Source organism: Girardinichthys multiradiatus, chromosome 20 (assembly GCF_021462225.1).
Source record: "Girardinichthys multiradiatus isolate DD_20200921_A chromosome 20, DD_fGirMul_XY1, whole genome shotgun sequence".
Classification (NCBI taxonomy): Eukaryota; Metazoa; Chordata; class Actinopteri; order Cyprinodontiformes; family Goodeidae; genus Girardinichthys; species Girardinichthys multiradiatus.
In genome coordinates, this window is record NC_061812.1 from 49,637,213 (window position 1) to 49,654,158 (window position 16,946).

The 16,946-nt window shown below is 40.1% G+C and overlaps 1 protein-coding gene across 4 annotated transcripts in view; it reads right to left on the reverse strand.

The window, feature by feature from the left end:
* Positions 1-16,946, reverse strand: part of fbln2 (fibulin 2) — a 158,722-nt gene that overhangs the window by 94,915 nt on the left and 46,861 nt on the right. For all 4 annotated transcript variants that reach the window (XR_007035447.1, XR_007035449.1, XR_007035448.1 and 1 more), the window contains exons 3-4: positions 12,100-12,220; positions 406-532 (exon numbers count right to left, since the gene is read on the reverse strand). Coding sequence is in view for 1 of the 4 variants with exons in the window: in XM_047347855.1 (XP_047203811.1) it covers positions 406-532; positions 12,100-12,220 (248 nt within the window). In the remaining 3 variants the exon portion in view is untranslated. The remainder of the gene's footprint in view (positions 1-405; positions 533-12,099; positions 12,221-16,946) is intronic.

A 16,946-nucleotide genomic window follows, 5' to 3' on the forward strand; every position in this document is an offset into this window, starting at 1 on the left:
AGCAGATTTATCTTTAAAGAAACAGGGACATGCAGTCAGAGCAGACAGAACATTTCCATCTGGAAGTATTTACAGCTCTGATGAATACAAGCAGCAATGTGACACTTATTCAATTCTTTCAGTTTACCCTGCCTGCCAGTCAACACAGACAGACATCTGCTAGCACAGAAAACTGAAAGTTAAATCTAAGTTTGGTTAAAACATCCAAGCATCTTTACAGTGCTATTTAAAACTATAATTGCTGATTCATCTCATTTCCTAGTCTGACTCATAAAAAGAGATCATATTTTCTTCCTTGAAGGATTAATGGATTAGTAGATTAGTATTTGTCTGATCCACTAATGGTGTCTTTAGGTAGCACCTCAGCCATCTTCCTCTGTTATTTTGTGTCAGTTTTCTGTGTACCTGGTATTCATCTGTGCATGACTTGTCCACATCAGCTTCACACGTGTGTCCTGCTCTGGCTGCCGTCACTCCTGAATCACACCAGCTATCTTTTACAGACCTCAGGCAGCACTGCTGCTCAACTACACTGAAACACACAGAACACAAAGTTGCACGCAACATGCAATGCAGTAGTATTTGAACATCAACATGGAAAAAAACTATCTGATCAGCCACAAAATTAAAACCGTGTGGAAGTACAATGGTATCTAATCCATTGGGATTAAGCTGCCTGCAATATTTGGTCTTCATGAATATCTGATTAGACTAAAGTGTAAAGAGTTTCATCTGAGTTTCTCCACAATGTAGCAGTGTCCCATCTCAGAGTCCAAACTTATGAAACGGCAAACTGTTAGCTTATTTCACAGCAGATGCTTTGGATTCAATGAGTATGGAAAACAGGTGTGATAACAAGGGCTGCATTCCATTTAAATGAAGTTGTAGTTTTGCACATATTCTACCAAACAACTAATTCAATTCAGTTTTATTTATATAGCGCCAATTCACAACACATGTTGTCTCAAGGCACTTCACAAAGGGTTTGGAATGGTGCGGGTTGTTGGGGAGGTTAGATTAAACTACTGAGTGTTAGAGTTTGGCCATTTTAGAATGGGCTATGTGTAGAGGTACTAAGTAAAATAATAAACTGATAAAGTGTGTCCATGTAGAGCCCACTGGTGGCCATTGTTATACTAAAAACCACAAGGGTTGAGGGTACCTCTCTATGTCAGACTGATTATAACCATTGGAAAAGAGAAGGGGTCGAACAGGTAGCATAAATGGAGGGCGTGTTTGCACCTCAACCATAACTGAGCCGAAACCAACATATACATATATGCAGAAATGAAATAAAGCCTTTGGTAAGGTAAGTTTATTTATATAGCGCCCCTCAGCAACGAGACACTCAAAGCGCTGTACATACAATTACAAAGCAAATAAACACAGATACAGAAAAACAAATCAAATGATAAAATCAAACAACAGAGGTAATTTAAAAAAGTAAAATAAAATAAAGAGAATAGAATGATGGACAAGAAAATGAAAGGAAAATTTGACTGAAAACGCAACTAATCATACCTAGATGGCCCAGTCAAAGGCCACTCTAAACAAATAAGTTTTTAATCTTGATTTAAAGCAACTTAGGGTTTCGGCGCTTTTACAGTTTTCTGGCAGTTTATTCCAGATTAGTGGAGCTTAAGAACTAAAAGCTGCTTCTCCATGTTTGGTTCTGGTTCTGGTTGTGCAGAGTAGATTTGAGCCGGAAGACCTGAGAGGTCTGGCTGGTTGAAACACTGACAACAAGTCTGTAATGTATTTTGGTGCTAAGCCATTCAGTGATTTATAGACTAACAGAAGTATTTTAAAGTCTATTCTCTGAGCTACAGGGAGCCAGTATAGGGACTTTAGAACCGGGGTGATGTGCTCCACTTTCTTAGTACTAGTGAGGCCAGCAGCGTTCTGGATCAACTGCAGCTGTCTGATCCACTTTTTAGGCAGACTTGTGAAGACACCGTTGCATCAATTCTACTAAAGATGAACGCATGAATTAGTTTTTCAAGGTCCTGCTGAGACATGAGTCCTTTAATCCTGGAGATGTTCTTTAGGTGATAGAAGGCCGACCTTGTTACTGTCTTTATGTTCCTCTGAAGGTTCAGGTCTGAGTCCATCACTACACCCAGGTTTCCAGCCTGACTGTTGGTTTCTAGCTGTATTAACTGAAGCTGAGTGCTAACTTTTCAACGCTCTTCCTTTTGTCCAAAATTATTACTTCAGTTTTGTTTTGATTCAGCTGAAGAAAATTTAGGCCCATCCATGCATTGATTTCTTCTAAGCATTTACCAATCGCTTGAATGGGTTCATGGTCACCTGGTGACATCGTAACGTATAGCTGTGTGTCGTCTGCATAGTTATGATAACTTACGTTGTTGTTTATTAAAATTTGAGTTAGGGGGAGCATGTAGATATTGAATAGGAGGGGCCCTAAGATGGACCCTTGGGGAACGCCACATGTGATTTTTGTGCTCTCTAATGTAAAGTTACCAACCGACACAAAAAAGTCCCTGTCCTTCAAGTAGAATTTAAACCAGTTGAGTGCTGTACCAGAAAGGCCGACCCAGTTTTCCAGGCGCTCTAATAAAATGGAGTGATCAACAGTGTCGAATGCTGCACTAAGGTCCAATAATACCAGCACTGTGGTTCTTCCACAGTCTGCATTTATACGGATGTCATTGAACAACTTGACAAGAGCAGTCTCTGTACTGTGGTGAGCACGGAAGCCTGACTGGAAGACATCAAACCGGTTGGTCGTTGTTAGAAAGTTGTTTAACTGCTGAAACACAGCTTTTTCAATAATCTTACTGATGAAGGGGAGGTTTGATATAGGCCTGTAGTTCTGTAGTAGCAGCTTGTCCAAGTTGCTCTTTTTCAATAGAGGTTTGATAATTGCTGTTTTCAGGGCCTGGAGGAAAACACCTGACAAAAGGGACGTGTTTATTATTTGAGTTAAATCAGATGTTATTACAGGCAAAGCTTTCTGAAGGAAAGCTGTGGGTAAAACATCGAGACAGCAGGAAGAAGAACTTAGTTGCTGTACGATTTCTTCTAAGATTTTTCAGTTTATTTGGTGAAATTGGGAAAGTTTGTCAAAATCAGTTCTAGTTGGAGACAAAATTGGTACTGGCGTTGATGTGGATGTGCTGACTGCCTCTCTGATCTTTTGGGTTTTTTCAGTAAAGAAGTTAGGAAATTCATTGCAGGCCCTGGTAGAGTGGAGTTCAGATGATACAGTTACAGAAGGATTTGTTAACCTGTCGACCGTGGCAAATAATGCATTGTTAATGTTTTTGCTGATGATCTCAGAAAAGGATTCAATTGCATTTTTCAGTTGTAGGTTATATCTGTATAGTCTCTCTTTATAGATAATATAGTGAACCTGGAGTCCAGTCTTTCGCCACCTGCGTTCAGCTTTTCAACACTCCTTTTTTTCACTTCTGACTGGTGGAGCACTTAAAGATGCGTTTTCTTATCATGTCTCTTTGGCAAACTGAGTCATTGCAGATGATGCTTTCAAAAATAACAGAAAAGTGGCCAGATAGAGCAACATCAGTTACAGACACCTTGGAAATGTTTAGACCCTTAGTGATGATCAAGTCCAAAATATGTCCCTGTTTGTGCGTTTGCTGTTTAAGATGTTGAGTCAAACCAAAATTTCTAAGTGTCACATAGATCTATTGGACGTCTGTCTTCAGGATTGTCCATGTGAATGTTGAAGTCTCCCACAATAATTAAACAGTCATAATAAACACATATCACAGATAAAAGCTCATTACAATCACTCATAAAGTTTGTTTTGGACTTAGGAGGCCTGTAAATATTCAAGAACATGGTTCGGACAGGACTCTTTACCCGGAGAGCCAAATATTCAAAAGAGTCAAATTTGCCCAGAAATACTTTTTTTACCCTCTAATAAATCTTTAAACAAAGTGGCCCCCCCTCCACCTTTTCTTTGCTGTCTGTTCTTACAAAGAAAATTGTAGTTCGGAGGCGTCCTCTATCAGAATGGGAGCTTCATTAAATTCATGTAACCATGTTTCTGTTCAAAACATAACATCAAGATCGTGGTCAGTAATGAAGTCATTGATTAAAAATGATTTTCCTGACAGAGATCTAATGTTCAGTAAACCCAGTTTATATGACTTAGTTGCTGATATTAACTCTGTGTCTGGTTACACCTGACAGTTTATGGCTTTCGTTGATTGTTTATTACTGTCTCTTATCCTTTTGGCTTTGTTCTTTCTGTCACATATAAGCACAGATATTTTACAACTATCTCCTATTAGGGGCCCAAGTTTTTCCTGGACATGCTCATTTCTGATAGTTACCACTGGAGCCCAGACTGTATCACAGATAAGTGATTTGAAGGTCCTGACTAGGAGGAGATAGATTAGGAGGGGGTGGAGGTCTGCAGCATTTGGAAGATGTTGGTTTAGTAGCAGGGCCTCGGCCACGGGGGCTGTTGAATGGAGAAGATGTCAGAGCCATTTGGGTCCCGATTTTAAGAGCTCCTTTCATGTTATCAGAATCCAGTAAAGCAAAAAGCGGGCTCATTGGGGAGATGGGAGAGTTCTGTGCGGTCTGGGTCGGGGTCTGGGGTGAGGGGGGTTTGCCGGGGTTGTCGGTCTGGGTTTGGGGGAATGGGGGTATAATGGGTGGGTCCACTTCTCCTGTGGATTTCGACGGGGAGACCTTTTGTGATGACCTCTCTTTCTCAGCCAACTGGCTGATTGTTTCTGCTGGAACTGTTGGAGGCAACGTTATCATTGTTGGTGATACTTCGTGTTCTCTGCTGAAGGTCGAAGCTGTTGCTGGCTTATTTACTGAATAGAAGAGATCAGATGTGAGACGTCTGGCTCCTGGCTTGTTCAAGCAGAAACCATCTTGCTTGAAGAGTTGTCTTTTTTCCCAAAAAATATTAAAGTTGTCGATGAAGTTCACAGGTGTGGTGGCATATGTTTTTTTTCAACCATTTATTAATCATCAGAAGTCTGGAAAAAATCTCGTCTCCACAGACAATCGGTGCAAAGGGTCCACTGAGAAACACGTTGATATTGAGACCTCCAACAATATTCAGAAGACGAGTGAAATCCTCCTTCAGTCCTTCAGATTTGTTCTTAGACACGTCATCCATGGCTCCACAGTGTATAATAAGGTTTTTAGAGACGGGCGCTTTTCTGTGATTGCAAGAATATTCTCTGAGATATCAGTCACCATGTTACTGGTACCAATCATAACTTCTGTGTTTTTCTTGTTGCAGAAGTTTTTAATCCCATCCACAGCTGTGTTGATCACTATTAGGGATCTTGGTCTGGTGGGGTACTTGTTCTCTGACAATTTAGGAGAAGACTGTTTAGACTGAAGGTTGTTCTCAAACCTTTTATTGTTCTCAGAAGATGGATCATTTTCCTGGTTTTCATTCTGTAGTGGGGCAAATCTGTTCTGGAGGGGAATTCCAAGTTATTTCCAGCAGTATCACTCCTATCAGTTGTGACAGCAGCTCGCTGTCGAAGTCTCCTTTTCCCAGGGGAAACGGGGGCATTTCTCTGTAATTCTGGCCATTCTAATGTATTTAATTGCTGAGATCTTCCAGTGAGTCGTCCACCTTGATTTTTTGGGCATGCCCCTAAAACATGCCAGGGGGGTCTGCCGGTAGGTTTATTCTCAGCGTTCTGATTGCCGGCTGAGTTGTTGAGCTGGCTGTCACTGTTTAGGATCACAGGCAGAGTTGAATCATCGCTGTACCCCATATTTACCTCCACATTCACTTCTAGTCGATGGATTTTCATCTCCAAAACAGCCAATTTCTGTAAAAGTTTATTGAAGTCCTCTGTGGTGAAAGGAGGCGTTTTGTGCTAATTAGCTGGCGTCAACTTGTCCTGCTTTCGAGTTCGATTATAAAAACATCAAAGTCCTTTAAAAAAAAATGTTTAATAAAATAATAATAATACTCCTTGGGAGTCACTCATAAGAAGTTGTTGTAGTCCAATATTTCTGTAATTTTGGCTAAGAGATACAAAGTTAGGAGTAAAAGAATGCAAGCAAGCAGGGAGCTTAGGAGAAAAGCGTCTGAGCAGGCAGAGAGGCGGAATTGGAAAAAAGCACAAACAAAACGCCTGACATAAAATACACTAATTTCTTTGTTCTTTCCTTATGCCTAAACATAAATGGAGCTGCGCTGCAAATGGAGTTGTTTGTTCTGTAACCATACTCTGTAATATTTCTAGGTTTTTCTGCCACATGTTCAGATGTTTTAAAATATTTTCCCACACCAATGAAAAACCTAAAAACAAAAAACACTGACAATTGGGCTTGCCTTCCCCTTCCTGCACTGTGTGTATGTTCTCCCCACCACTCGTGTGCTCTGCCCTGCTCTGGGCCTGCTTATAAACTAAAAGATCTACTTTGACAATAAGCACAAAACATATTTTACATTTCATTTATTCAACATTTAGTTGACTTCTGCTACTTTAAAAGATTTCAGGTCTGCTTTTTTTTCTGCTCTCGGTGGAGGAGGACGCTTTTCTCTATCTCCCGCACTCTCCCATATCTGCCCTGCTTCAGCTCTGTGTCTTGTCTTTCTTTTTGGAGCCTCTTTTTGCAAATCTTCAAAAATTCTGAGTTATGGATTTGGTCAGCTGTTCTCTTAATGCAATTGATAAAATTTTCTCGACGAAAAGACAGGGTGAAAGGGAACCCTCTTGTCCAGACAGGACATTTTTCTCCGGATACACGATGGACTCCTGGCAGAAGTGGAGGATTGTGTCTGTCAATAATGTCAGTCGAGGATGTGGAAGATGTGTATACAATTGGATGTTTGATAACAGGATTTCTGCTTTTTGGAGTCAGCGGTTACCTGGCATATCAAAAAATTCGGAGAATGTCAGCAGCTGTTCTGGCAAATGTAAGGCTGCCTGGCATGTATGATGGGATCTGCAGAGCGATCAACACTCAGACTGAGATGTTACGTGAGCTGAATCGCAGACTGGATGTGATCCTTACACAGGATCGCAGGCAGGTTGCGGTTCCTGGACTCAGGGGTGAAATGGGATAAATCTTGGAGAAAGTTGTTCGCTCGGATCTGGTAAAAGACCAGGAATTTGGCTGTTTGGATTCGCCTTTGAGAAGCACCAGCGAGACTCTCAAGGCTGACAGAAAATTAAGAGTCAGCCTAACCCAAATAATTGTTGTCTTTCTGAATCTGGCTCCCCTGCATGGCCTTGATGGCTGGCTATCTTCAACTTCTCCTGGAAGTTATGTAAACATGACGCTCTGCTCCCTCCCTTTCCTGAGGCCATCTGTGGACCTGCTCAGAACTTGGCCAGTTGATGAACATTCCAACATACCATCAAGGACAATGGCCTCTGGGACAGTGCTTCATGGACTCACATGAACACACACGCTCAAGATAAACATATGCACATGCCTCACACCGGATCCCCTGCATAATGTTGCTTCATATATATGTTGCTTCTAAATGGTAAATGGACTGAACTTATATAGCGCTTTTCCAGTCATACAGACCGCTCAAAGCGCTTTACACTAGAGCCACATTCAGCACTCACTAATGCTCATACACCGATATGCAGATCGGTAGGCAACTTGAGGTTAAGTGCCTTGCCCAGGAGGAAGCTGGAATCGAACCCACAACCTTCTGATTGAAGACGACTACTCTTCCTACTGAGCCACAGTCGCCTCCTTCTTTGTTCTGAGGTTTTTTTTTGCAATCTCAAACTGTATCCTGCTAAGAATAAAGTGTAAAATATGATTTTTTTCCCTCTTCTTACCTAATGTGGTCTCTTTTCTCATCTACCTAAATGTGTGATTTCACGACTTTTCATAGATTTTCAGATTTCTCAGAAGGATTACCAGCAAAAGCCAAATATTATTAATATTTGAAAATTTGGACTAAAGCTGTTTTTACACCAATGACCAGATAATTTTAGATTTCTTAAAAGGATTGTATTACAACTACACTGTTCAAAAAAATAAAGGGAACACTCAAATAACACATCCTAGATCTGAATGAATGAAATATTCTCATTGAATACTTTGTTCTGTACAAAGTTGAATGTGCTGACAACAAAATCACACAAAATTCATCAAGGGAAATCAAATTTATTAACCAATGGAGGCCTGGATTTGGAGTCACACACAAAATTAAAGTGGAAAAACACACTACAGGCTGATCCAACTTTGATGTAATATCCTTAAAACAAGTCAAAATGAGGCTCAATATTGTGTGTGACTTCCACGTGTCTGTATGACCTCCCTACAACGCCTGGGCATGCTCCTGATGAGACGGTGGATGGTCTCCTGAGGGATCTCCTCCCAGACCTGGACTAAAGCATCCGCCAACTCCTGGACAGTCTGTGGTGCAACGTGACGTTGGTGGATGGAGCGAGACATGATGTCCCAGATGTGCTCAATTGGATTCAGGTCTGGGGAACAGGCGGGCCAGTCCATAGCTTCAATGTCTTCATCTTGCAGGAACTGCTGACACACTCCAGCCACATGAGGTCTAGCATTGTCCTGCATTAGGAGGAACCCAGGGCCAACCGCACCAGCATATGGTCTCACAAGGTGCATGGCCCTCTGGCGAGCGCATAGAGGGCCATGCAGCCCTCCAAAGAAATGCCACCCCGCACCATTACTGACCCACTGCCAAACCGGTCATGCTGAAGGATGTTGCAGGCAGCAGATCGCTCTCCACGGTGTCTCCAGACTCTGTCACGTCTGTCACATGTGCTCAATGTGAACCTGCTTTCATCTGTGAAGAGCACAGGGCGCCAGTGGCGAATTTGCCAATCCTGGTGTTCTCTGGCAAATGCCAAGCGTCCTGCATGGTGTTGGGCTGTGAGCGCAACCCCCATTTGTGAACATCGGGCCCTCATATCATCCTCATGGAGTCGGTTTCTAACCATTTGTGCAGACACATGCACGTTTGTGGCCTGCTGGAGGTCATCTTGCAGGGCTTTGGCAGTGCTCCTCCTGTTCCTCCTTGCACAAAGGCGGAGGTAGCGGTCCTGCTGCTGGGTTGTTGCCCTCCTACGGCCTCCTCCATGTCTCCTGGTGTACTGGCCTGTCTCCTGGTAGCGCCTCCAGTCTCTGGACACTACGTAGACAGACACAGCAAACCTTCTTGCCACAGCTCGCATTGATGTGCCATCCTGGATGAGCTGCATTACCTGAGCCACTTGTGTGGGTTGTAGAGTCCGTCTCATGCTACCATGAGTGTGAAAGCACCACCAACATTCAAAAGTGACCAAAACATCAGCCATAAAGCATAGGTACTGAGAAGTGGTCTGTGGTCCCCACCTGCAGAACCACTCCTTTATTGAGTGTCTTGCTAATCGCCAAAGATTTCCCCCTGTTGTCTTTTCCATTTGGACAACAGCTGTGAAATTGATTGTCAATCAGTGTTGCTTCCTAAGTGGACAGTTTGATTTCACAGAAGTTTGATTTACTTGGAGTTATATTGTGTTGTTTATGTGCTCCCTTTTATTTTTTAGAGCAGTGTATATCATACCAGTGACAGCCAAACATTACTAAACATTAAGTATTTAAAAAGTTTGGACTAAAACTGTTTTATACCAGTGACCCAGCTTATTTGAATGATGGGACCACAGTTGCCTCATATCAGTGACCTCAAGGATAAATATGATCATTTTTCTTCCAGCACACGATTAATTCCTTACCACAGAGGACTTATTGAGCTAATTACCTCTAGTAGAAAGACTGGATTAGAACCAGCTCTTACCAATAAACTCCCAAGGATTATTGTCATTTGATTTGTTTTTCTGTGTTTAACTTTCTGTATCATTATAATGTTTTTCCTCATGTACAGCACTTTGAGTGCCTTGTTGCTGAAAAGCAATATATAAATAAATTTGACTTGACTCTGAGGTGTTGTGACTTGGCATCAAGATCAAAAAGTTAACTGAGTAAAAATTATAATCAAAGCTCCTTTTTCATTTTCGAATAAATGTAGTTTTTCATAAAACTGCTCCTTCTCCCATTTTTTCAAACGGTCTCGGTACATTTTTGTCAGTCTGCTGCTTTTATCTGAGTTTCTTCACCAAATACCTTTTAAAAAATTTTATAAAAGAAAATGCATCTGTAGTTAGCTTTAAAATGGCTTCACTAAACAACGTATCTCCAATATGACAACTTATCCTGGACATGTGAAATTCAATAGTGTCAGTGAAATTACACTATATTCATTCAACAAAGCCAAAATGGCATGCAAATGGCACAGAATCTCCCTAAGATGGTTTTTTGCTAGATTAAACCATTTTATACAAGAAGGTAATCACAATATAATGATAACAGGTGAGTGTTCACATGAATATCATATAGCAATAACTAATCTTAGAAGACAGCGTCACACCTAGCAAAAGGGTCAACCACACTAAAATAGATTACTGTCGTCTCCTTGCTCAGAGTGGCTCTCAGCAGTGGACTGAATCACTCTTAAGCTAGGAGTCCTTGGCAGGAAGTTTTAGGCCAAGTTAGGAGCTCTCTGAGAATCTTTGTAAATATGGGCACTGGGGTTGTTCTTATTATTGTCTTATCAGTTGGGAATAAAAAGCTAATCTTGTCTTGTGTTTAAAAACCATTTACCAAACTCATTAAGGGTGTATTCACACTTGCCACTTTTGGTTCCGCTTTAAACGGACCAGAGTTCATTTCCTCCCTTGGTCCGGACCTTTTGCGCAGGTGTGAATACACTCAAGCGAACCCTGGTCCGGACCAAACAACCGGACCGAGACCCACTTTTTAAGGTGGTCTCAGTCCGCTTCCAAACGGACTCTGGTGCGGTTCGCTTATGGTCTGAACACAAACCGGCCCCGATCCGAACCAACAACAAAAAGCGTACGTCTCTTTGGACATAAAAAGCCACCGTAGCCGATAGCAAAGGTGTGTGTTGTAAGACAACCATACCTGATAAGCTGTGTGTTGCTTAGCAACGCTACTGGCTTGTTGTGGGACAAGGCACGTAGAGAACGTCGGCGTTCAGCACGCATTCTCCGACGGGGTTCCAAACTTATAAATAGAACATCTCAAAGTCTGTGTTGAATGAGCTGCTCTACACCCTCACAATAAAATATGCAGAACAGAGGAGCTGCACGCAGCACGTCTACAGCTGTTTCCGGCTCTGTCCCGCCCCATCATTTCTGTCCAATGGGAACAAACCCGCGTGGCTTTGTTTACAAGTAATAGTTCACTAGCAAAAAGTAAAATGTGAAAACAAACCGCACCAAATGAAAGCTCGATTTTGGTCCGGACCAAACAAGCGGACCAAATGACTTTCCTGGTGCGAATACACCCTAAGAGTCATAGGATTTCAAATGATGCCATCCTCTTTTTAGTTTCATCAACTGTTGTTTAAGGTAATGGAACTGAGTGTTATACCAGGGAGTCGTTCTACTGTGATTTAAAACCTTCTGACCTATCGGAGCAGCAGCATACAGGGTCACTCAGGAAGCTGCAGTATCTACTAAGTAGTTCAGCTGGCTTGGAAAAGGATAGTGACAGGAACATGTTTTGAGTAGATTACATGGGAAACATAGTTAAAGTGATGCTAAAATCCTCTTAATCCAAAAACATCAGGCATGAAATCTAATTCAGACAAAAAGTTGGTAAAATATTTATAATAAAAAGGAAATACATGGCAATTTTCTTCTCAAAGCCAAGCTGAAATCTCACATCTTTGAGTGCCAAGTCTCGAGTCTCTAATGACCCTGCATTGTTGTAGGTCAGAATTCCAAACCTGTTCTGTTTGTCCTTAGGCTTAAATTGCCTTGAGTATTTAATAATTATCTTCAAATCAAATTGTTTTGATAAGCGATTATGTCTTAATCTTTTAAAATTTCATTTCCACGATAATTCATGCTTAAACAAATAGCTGCATTTAAAGAAAAGTAATGAAAAGCTGGACTACAGACTGAAATTAATGAATGCACTCGATGCTTTTAGGGACTAATTTTCTAAACATAAAAATAAACATACATAAGTTCTTCCTACAGTATAACTAAAAAAACATTGAATAACAAAAGAACATTAGAAGATCAGTCCCACTTTATGAGAAATGCTTCTTACCTGCAAACAGAGTGCTTGTCACTAAGCACAGCAATGTGGTTGCAGTGGTTCTTTTCCCTAGCCCATCTCTGTCCAGCAGCACAGCAAGTCTGCAGCATGTCTTCAGAAGATTCCCCTGGATCTGCAACCCAAACACGTGGTTTTCACACATCAACCCACAAAATACTGATGAAACAGCTCTTTCATAAATCACCTGCACCAGCAAAGCTTCTCTAAATGGATATTTATCAAGTATATACAGTGAGAAGTATATGGTAGACTGTACAGGACCTCAAAAGTGCCTATAATATTTCTACAGCTAAATACCACATTAGTCAGTTTTATTATTTGAAAATTGAAGATGGGTAGAACCTACCTACTTGGGTAGGCTCTGCAACTAACTTTAATATTATTTTCAAATTCTCACACACACCCCCCCACACACAAAGCCATGTGCACACACCCACACACACCCAAAAATTCACACAGCACCTCTAATTACAGTATCCTCCACACCCCTGGTGAAGATGTGTAGCAAATGTTAAAATGCATGAATCTTTTATGGCAGGAGCATAATTGTATACTAAAAATGTTGGAAACTGAACTGTTTGTCACAACAGAACAGCCATATTCATAGGAACTAATATAACTAAAGTGTGTTTTATTTATAGAATATTGTGACAGAGCTTCATTTGTTGTAACTACTCTTTAAAGAGGGAAAGACAAGAGGACATGCCATTGAAATAAGGCGGAAGCCTCTTGATCCATCAGTAAATGGATAGAAGAAAAAAGCTGCCCATTTCTTATTCCTAATATTGAAAATACATTTTCATGAAAATATTTACCCATCCACATCTAATTAGCTGGGATATTAATTTGTTCTCATTCATCTTAACTCACTCACTCTCTTCCCAACCACTGGGAACATTTTTTCTAGCGCAGAGTATTTACCAGATGAGACAGAGCATCATGGCAGCAGTGTAATAGAATAAAGAGCTACAGAGTGTTTATTGTCAGAGAGGTTACATTCATAAATGCACAATTTGTTTGCAAAGGAAAACAGTTCTGAATGAAGGAGTGGTAATGGGGAAGAGATGTTAAACAAGCATGATTTTTTCCAACTGATTCACACTAGAATCACTGGAATTTTGTATGAATCCACTGATTCTTTCACAAAGATATCAATTCACATTCCACCAAAATTACTGAGGGATTGTGAAAGCTGCAATTTGACTGAGTTGAAGGAAGGAAAAAATAGAAACACACGGAGAGGTAACCAGGTTGAAGTCATTCTGTTGGTTTTATATACAAGTAGACATTCTGCCTATTGCCACAAATTCTAATAACATATTTTAAAAGCCATTACATTTAAGCTCCTTTGATTTTTCCGGTTATTAAGTATTGATTTTGTGCAATCTTAGAACTGCAAGGATATGGCATCTATTTGTTTCCAAATCTACTTTTGTGGTGTCACCAAGAAGGAAAAGTGAGGGGCAGATTGGAACTGTATACTCTAGGAATTTTGATATGTCTTCATATACGTTTAGCCAGAAAACACAGACAGGCGGACAATGACAGAGAGTCATCAGGTAAATCTCCCACGCAGCATGGACATTTTTCATGTGTGGTGCGTTATATGAACAACTTTGTATTGTATCAGATGAATGTTGGCATTTTCGGTCATTCTAAAAGAGTTTATGCAAATTCCTCTCTAATAGTTAATCAGTACTGGTAGATCCATCAGTGTCCCATTTATTGATAGAAAGTGAAATTGTTGAATCTACTTCTGAAAGTTTCCTGTAGGTTTTGAAGCGGAACTTTGGGTTGAAGTCTAAAAAAGCTAGTAATTACTAGAAGTTCTCTGTTAACTGTTTTTTTTAGATTTTTTTTTTCTCAAAGCTATGATTCTTCTAAAACAATAAAATGCCTTTTAAACGCTTTTTCCACAAATGCAGAAATTGAAAGAAAACATCTTGATATTGAAGAAATTGGGCAGTAATTGACATTAGGATTCAAGACGTGATAAAACACAATTGTGACACAAAAAAGGCACATTTCGTTGTTAAATTTTGCAAGTCCAAAGTCGCCCAGAAATGACAGCAAAGGGGAAGTCTCCGGTCATTTATTGTGTGAGCCTCAGTGATAAACGGTTCAGGTAGAAGCCAAGTTTAATTAAAAACAGCATAAATATGGTGAAACTGTGCATTGCTGGTGGTGGCAGCAATACTACGACAGCAGCCGTTAATCTGCACTACTTTCCTGAAGTGAAGACTGAGGAAGGACTGATGGGCTGGTCCCACCAAGCACAGCCAGCTGTGCTTGGTGGGACTTTTCAGCAAACTGCTTCAAACAAGAAACCTCTGAATTCACAAGAGAAACTGTCAGAGGTCGGGATATCCGACGGACGGAGAATGTTGAAAGCAGATGGTATAGCTACGACACTTAATGGATCTGATGGGACAAGATTGCCAAAGAAAAGGTTGTTGCTGCTGTTGCTAAACAGATCAAGGCTCAGTAGGTAAGAACACTTCATTTTCACAAAAGTACATTTAGATATTGACAGTTATTGTTAATAATAATAACCTGAAATTATTATTACAAAATGGCAAATTATATGCAAATAGAATATATTTAAATAAATGTTTCTTTAAAGATTCTGATATAAAGATAAAAGAAATGACCTTGAATCATCCGTTGTGTCTGATGCTGCTGCTCCATACTGCTCACTTCGCCTCTGGTTGTTTCACTCAGTGCCTTATTTACTGTAACCCTGGATTTACACTATATCTGCTCCGGTCTGGTCCACCGCAAAGCCTGGAGGAGCTCCAAGAACCATACGCAGATCGTGCAATAAAAGCCAGTGATAAATGCAGTAGCAAGTCCAAAACAACTCATTCTGTGGAAATTAAACTAGTTAATTAAACTGCTTCACTTTTCGTCTTATGTATCCAGATTTTTTCCTGTGTTTAGTTCCACAATGGGTGAGTACACAGAGTGCAGCGAAGCTATATTTGTTGCTTAATTTGGTGCATTCAATGTTTAATTATTAGGCTCAGAATACCTTAGAGTATATAGCCCAGTAATTGAACTAATTGATCTAATGGAAACAGTTGATAATATATGTTGTGATGTTATGCTCATTCTGTTTGCTGTTGTGTGGTATGATTCATGCATATTGACTCCAGCCGTGCTCTGGCATCCTGCAAAAATAGACTCTGGTCGTATTAGATGGCCGTCCGCACGTGTGGAACATATGTGCTCTGCCATCTGATGACAGCTGACTCTGCCATCCATCTTCTGACTCTGCTTCATCTCTCGCTGATAGTGACTGAAATATATCTAAAGAAACATCTGATTCTCTGCTACTGTTTGTGTTGTCAGCCATTGTAGCATCAGTCAGTTTACGTGCCGTGGTTCCCCTTTTATGTCATAAAAGAGTGCAAAGGAGTAGTCTGGTAGTGCCTTTTTGGTGAAATTTATGACCATATATCTCAACAACTGTTCATTTCAGCAAAATAAATGTACTTTTTAAAATGTTTTATTAATGTTTCCTTTCCATAAATGTAATTGGATTTATCATAAAAATTCTGTGTCACAGGTACTTTAAAGGGTGTTAAATATTTTCTGTCAAACATGTCCTCTAAAAGATGTTTTTCCTTTACTGTTCCATGTAGAAAAGTTGAGAGCTCTTCTATTTTGTAGGATGTCTGGGTTGTTCTAAATGGGTGTTCATCTGCATGGAATAATTGAAGACCTATTCATTTAAGATATTCCCACCAGGCTGTCAGAGATGTACTGGTATTGATACTTTTAAAAACAACTGTGCTAGCACTGAGCGTCTTGCAGAATTGATTAGAAGCAAACCCGATACAAGGAATAAGAGATAAGGGTGGAAACCAACATAAAATACCTCTATATGTGGACGACATATTGTTATTTATTGAAAACCCCATCCATTCAATTTGAGCCCTCCTACAAAATCTTAAGGAATTATTTTTATTATTTTTTAAAGATCAGCTTTTTACACACACACCATAATGAAGTAACACAGATATACCAGGAGAATTATAAAAAAGTTATTTGAGGTGAAGGATCTGTTAAGATGGAATGTGCTACCACTAACTCTGCTGGGCAAAGCAGAGGATGTAAAAATGAATCCACTTTCTAGACTCTTTCATCTGTTTCAGTCAATTCCAGTTGGGATCCCAACATCAGCCTTTAAATGCTAGACAAGCTTATATCAAGATTTGTATGGCAAAATAAGAGACCTCGAGGGAGACTTAAAACAGTCACTCTTAGGAAGAATTGAGGTGGAATTAACTTCTCTAATACAAAGCATTATTGGTAGACTAACAGCAGGAGTAGCCTGGATTAATAATGACATTGAAGCAGGATGGGTAAACATAGAGCAGAATTTGGTGCCAAGTATACCTTCTGTTGGAAATTTGCTGAAAACCTGGACTTCCTCCTTCACCTTTAAGAGATGGGTTGGTGGAAACCTAAAGGTTATTGACAAAAAGTTTTGTGGCAACCTTTTACAGCCATTCTCATATCTCCAAGACAAATTCTTTCTACTTCAAAGTGATATGTTGTGGTATTTTTACATTAGACAATATATCATGAACCATAAAGTTTGGAATATATTTAAAATTGCCCCAACAAGTGTAGAAACTTACTTTATTAATATAATTAAACATCAGTTTCCCAATAACAAGCAGGTTTCTCATATATACAGAAACTTGTTGGTTGGATATACCAGACAATACTTTATACTGTATATGAAAAATAAATGGGAGCTGGAGTTAAATACTATGATTCAGGATGGGGAGTGGGAAACAATCTGTATTGGTGTCATAAGGATATTAACA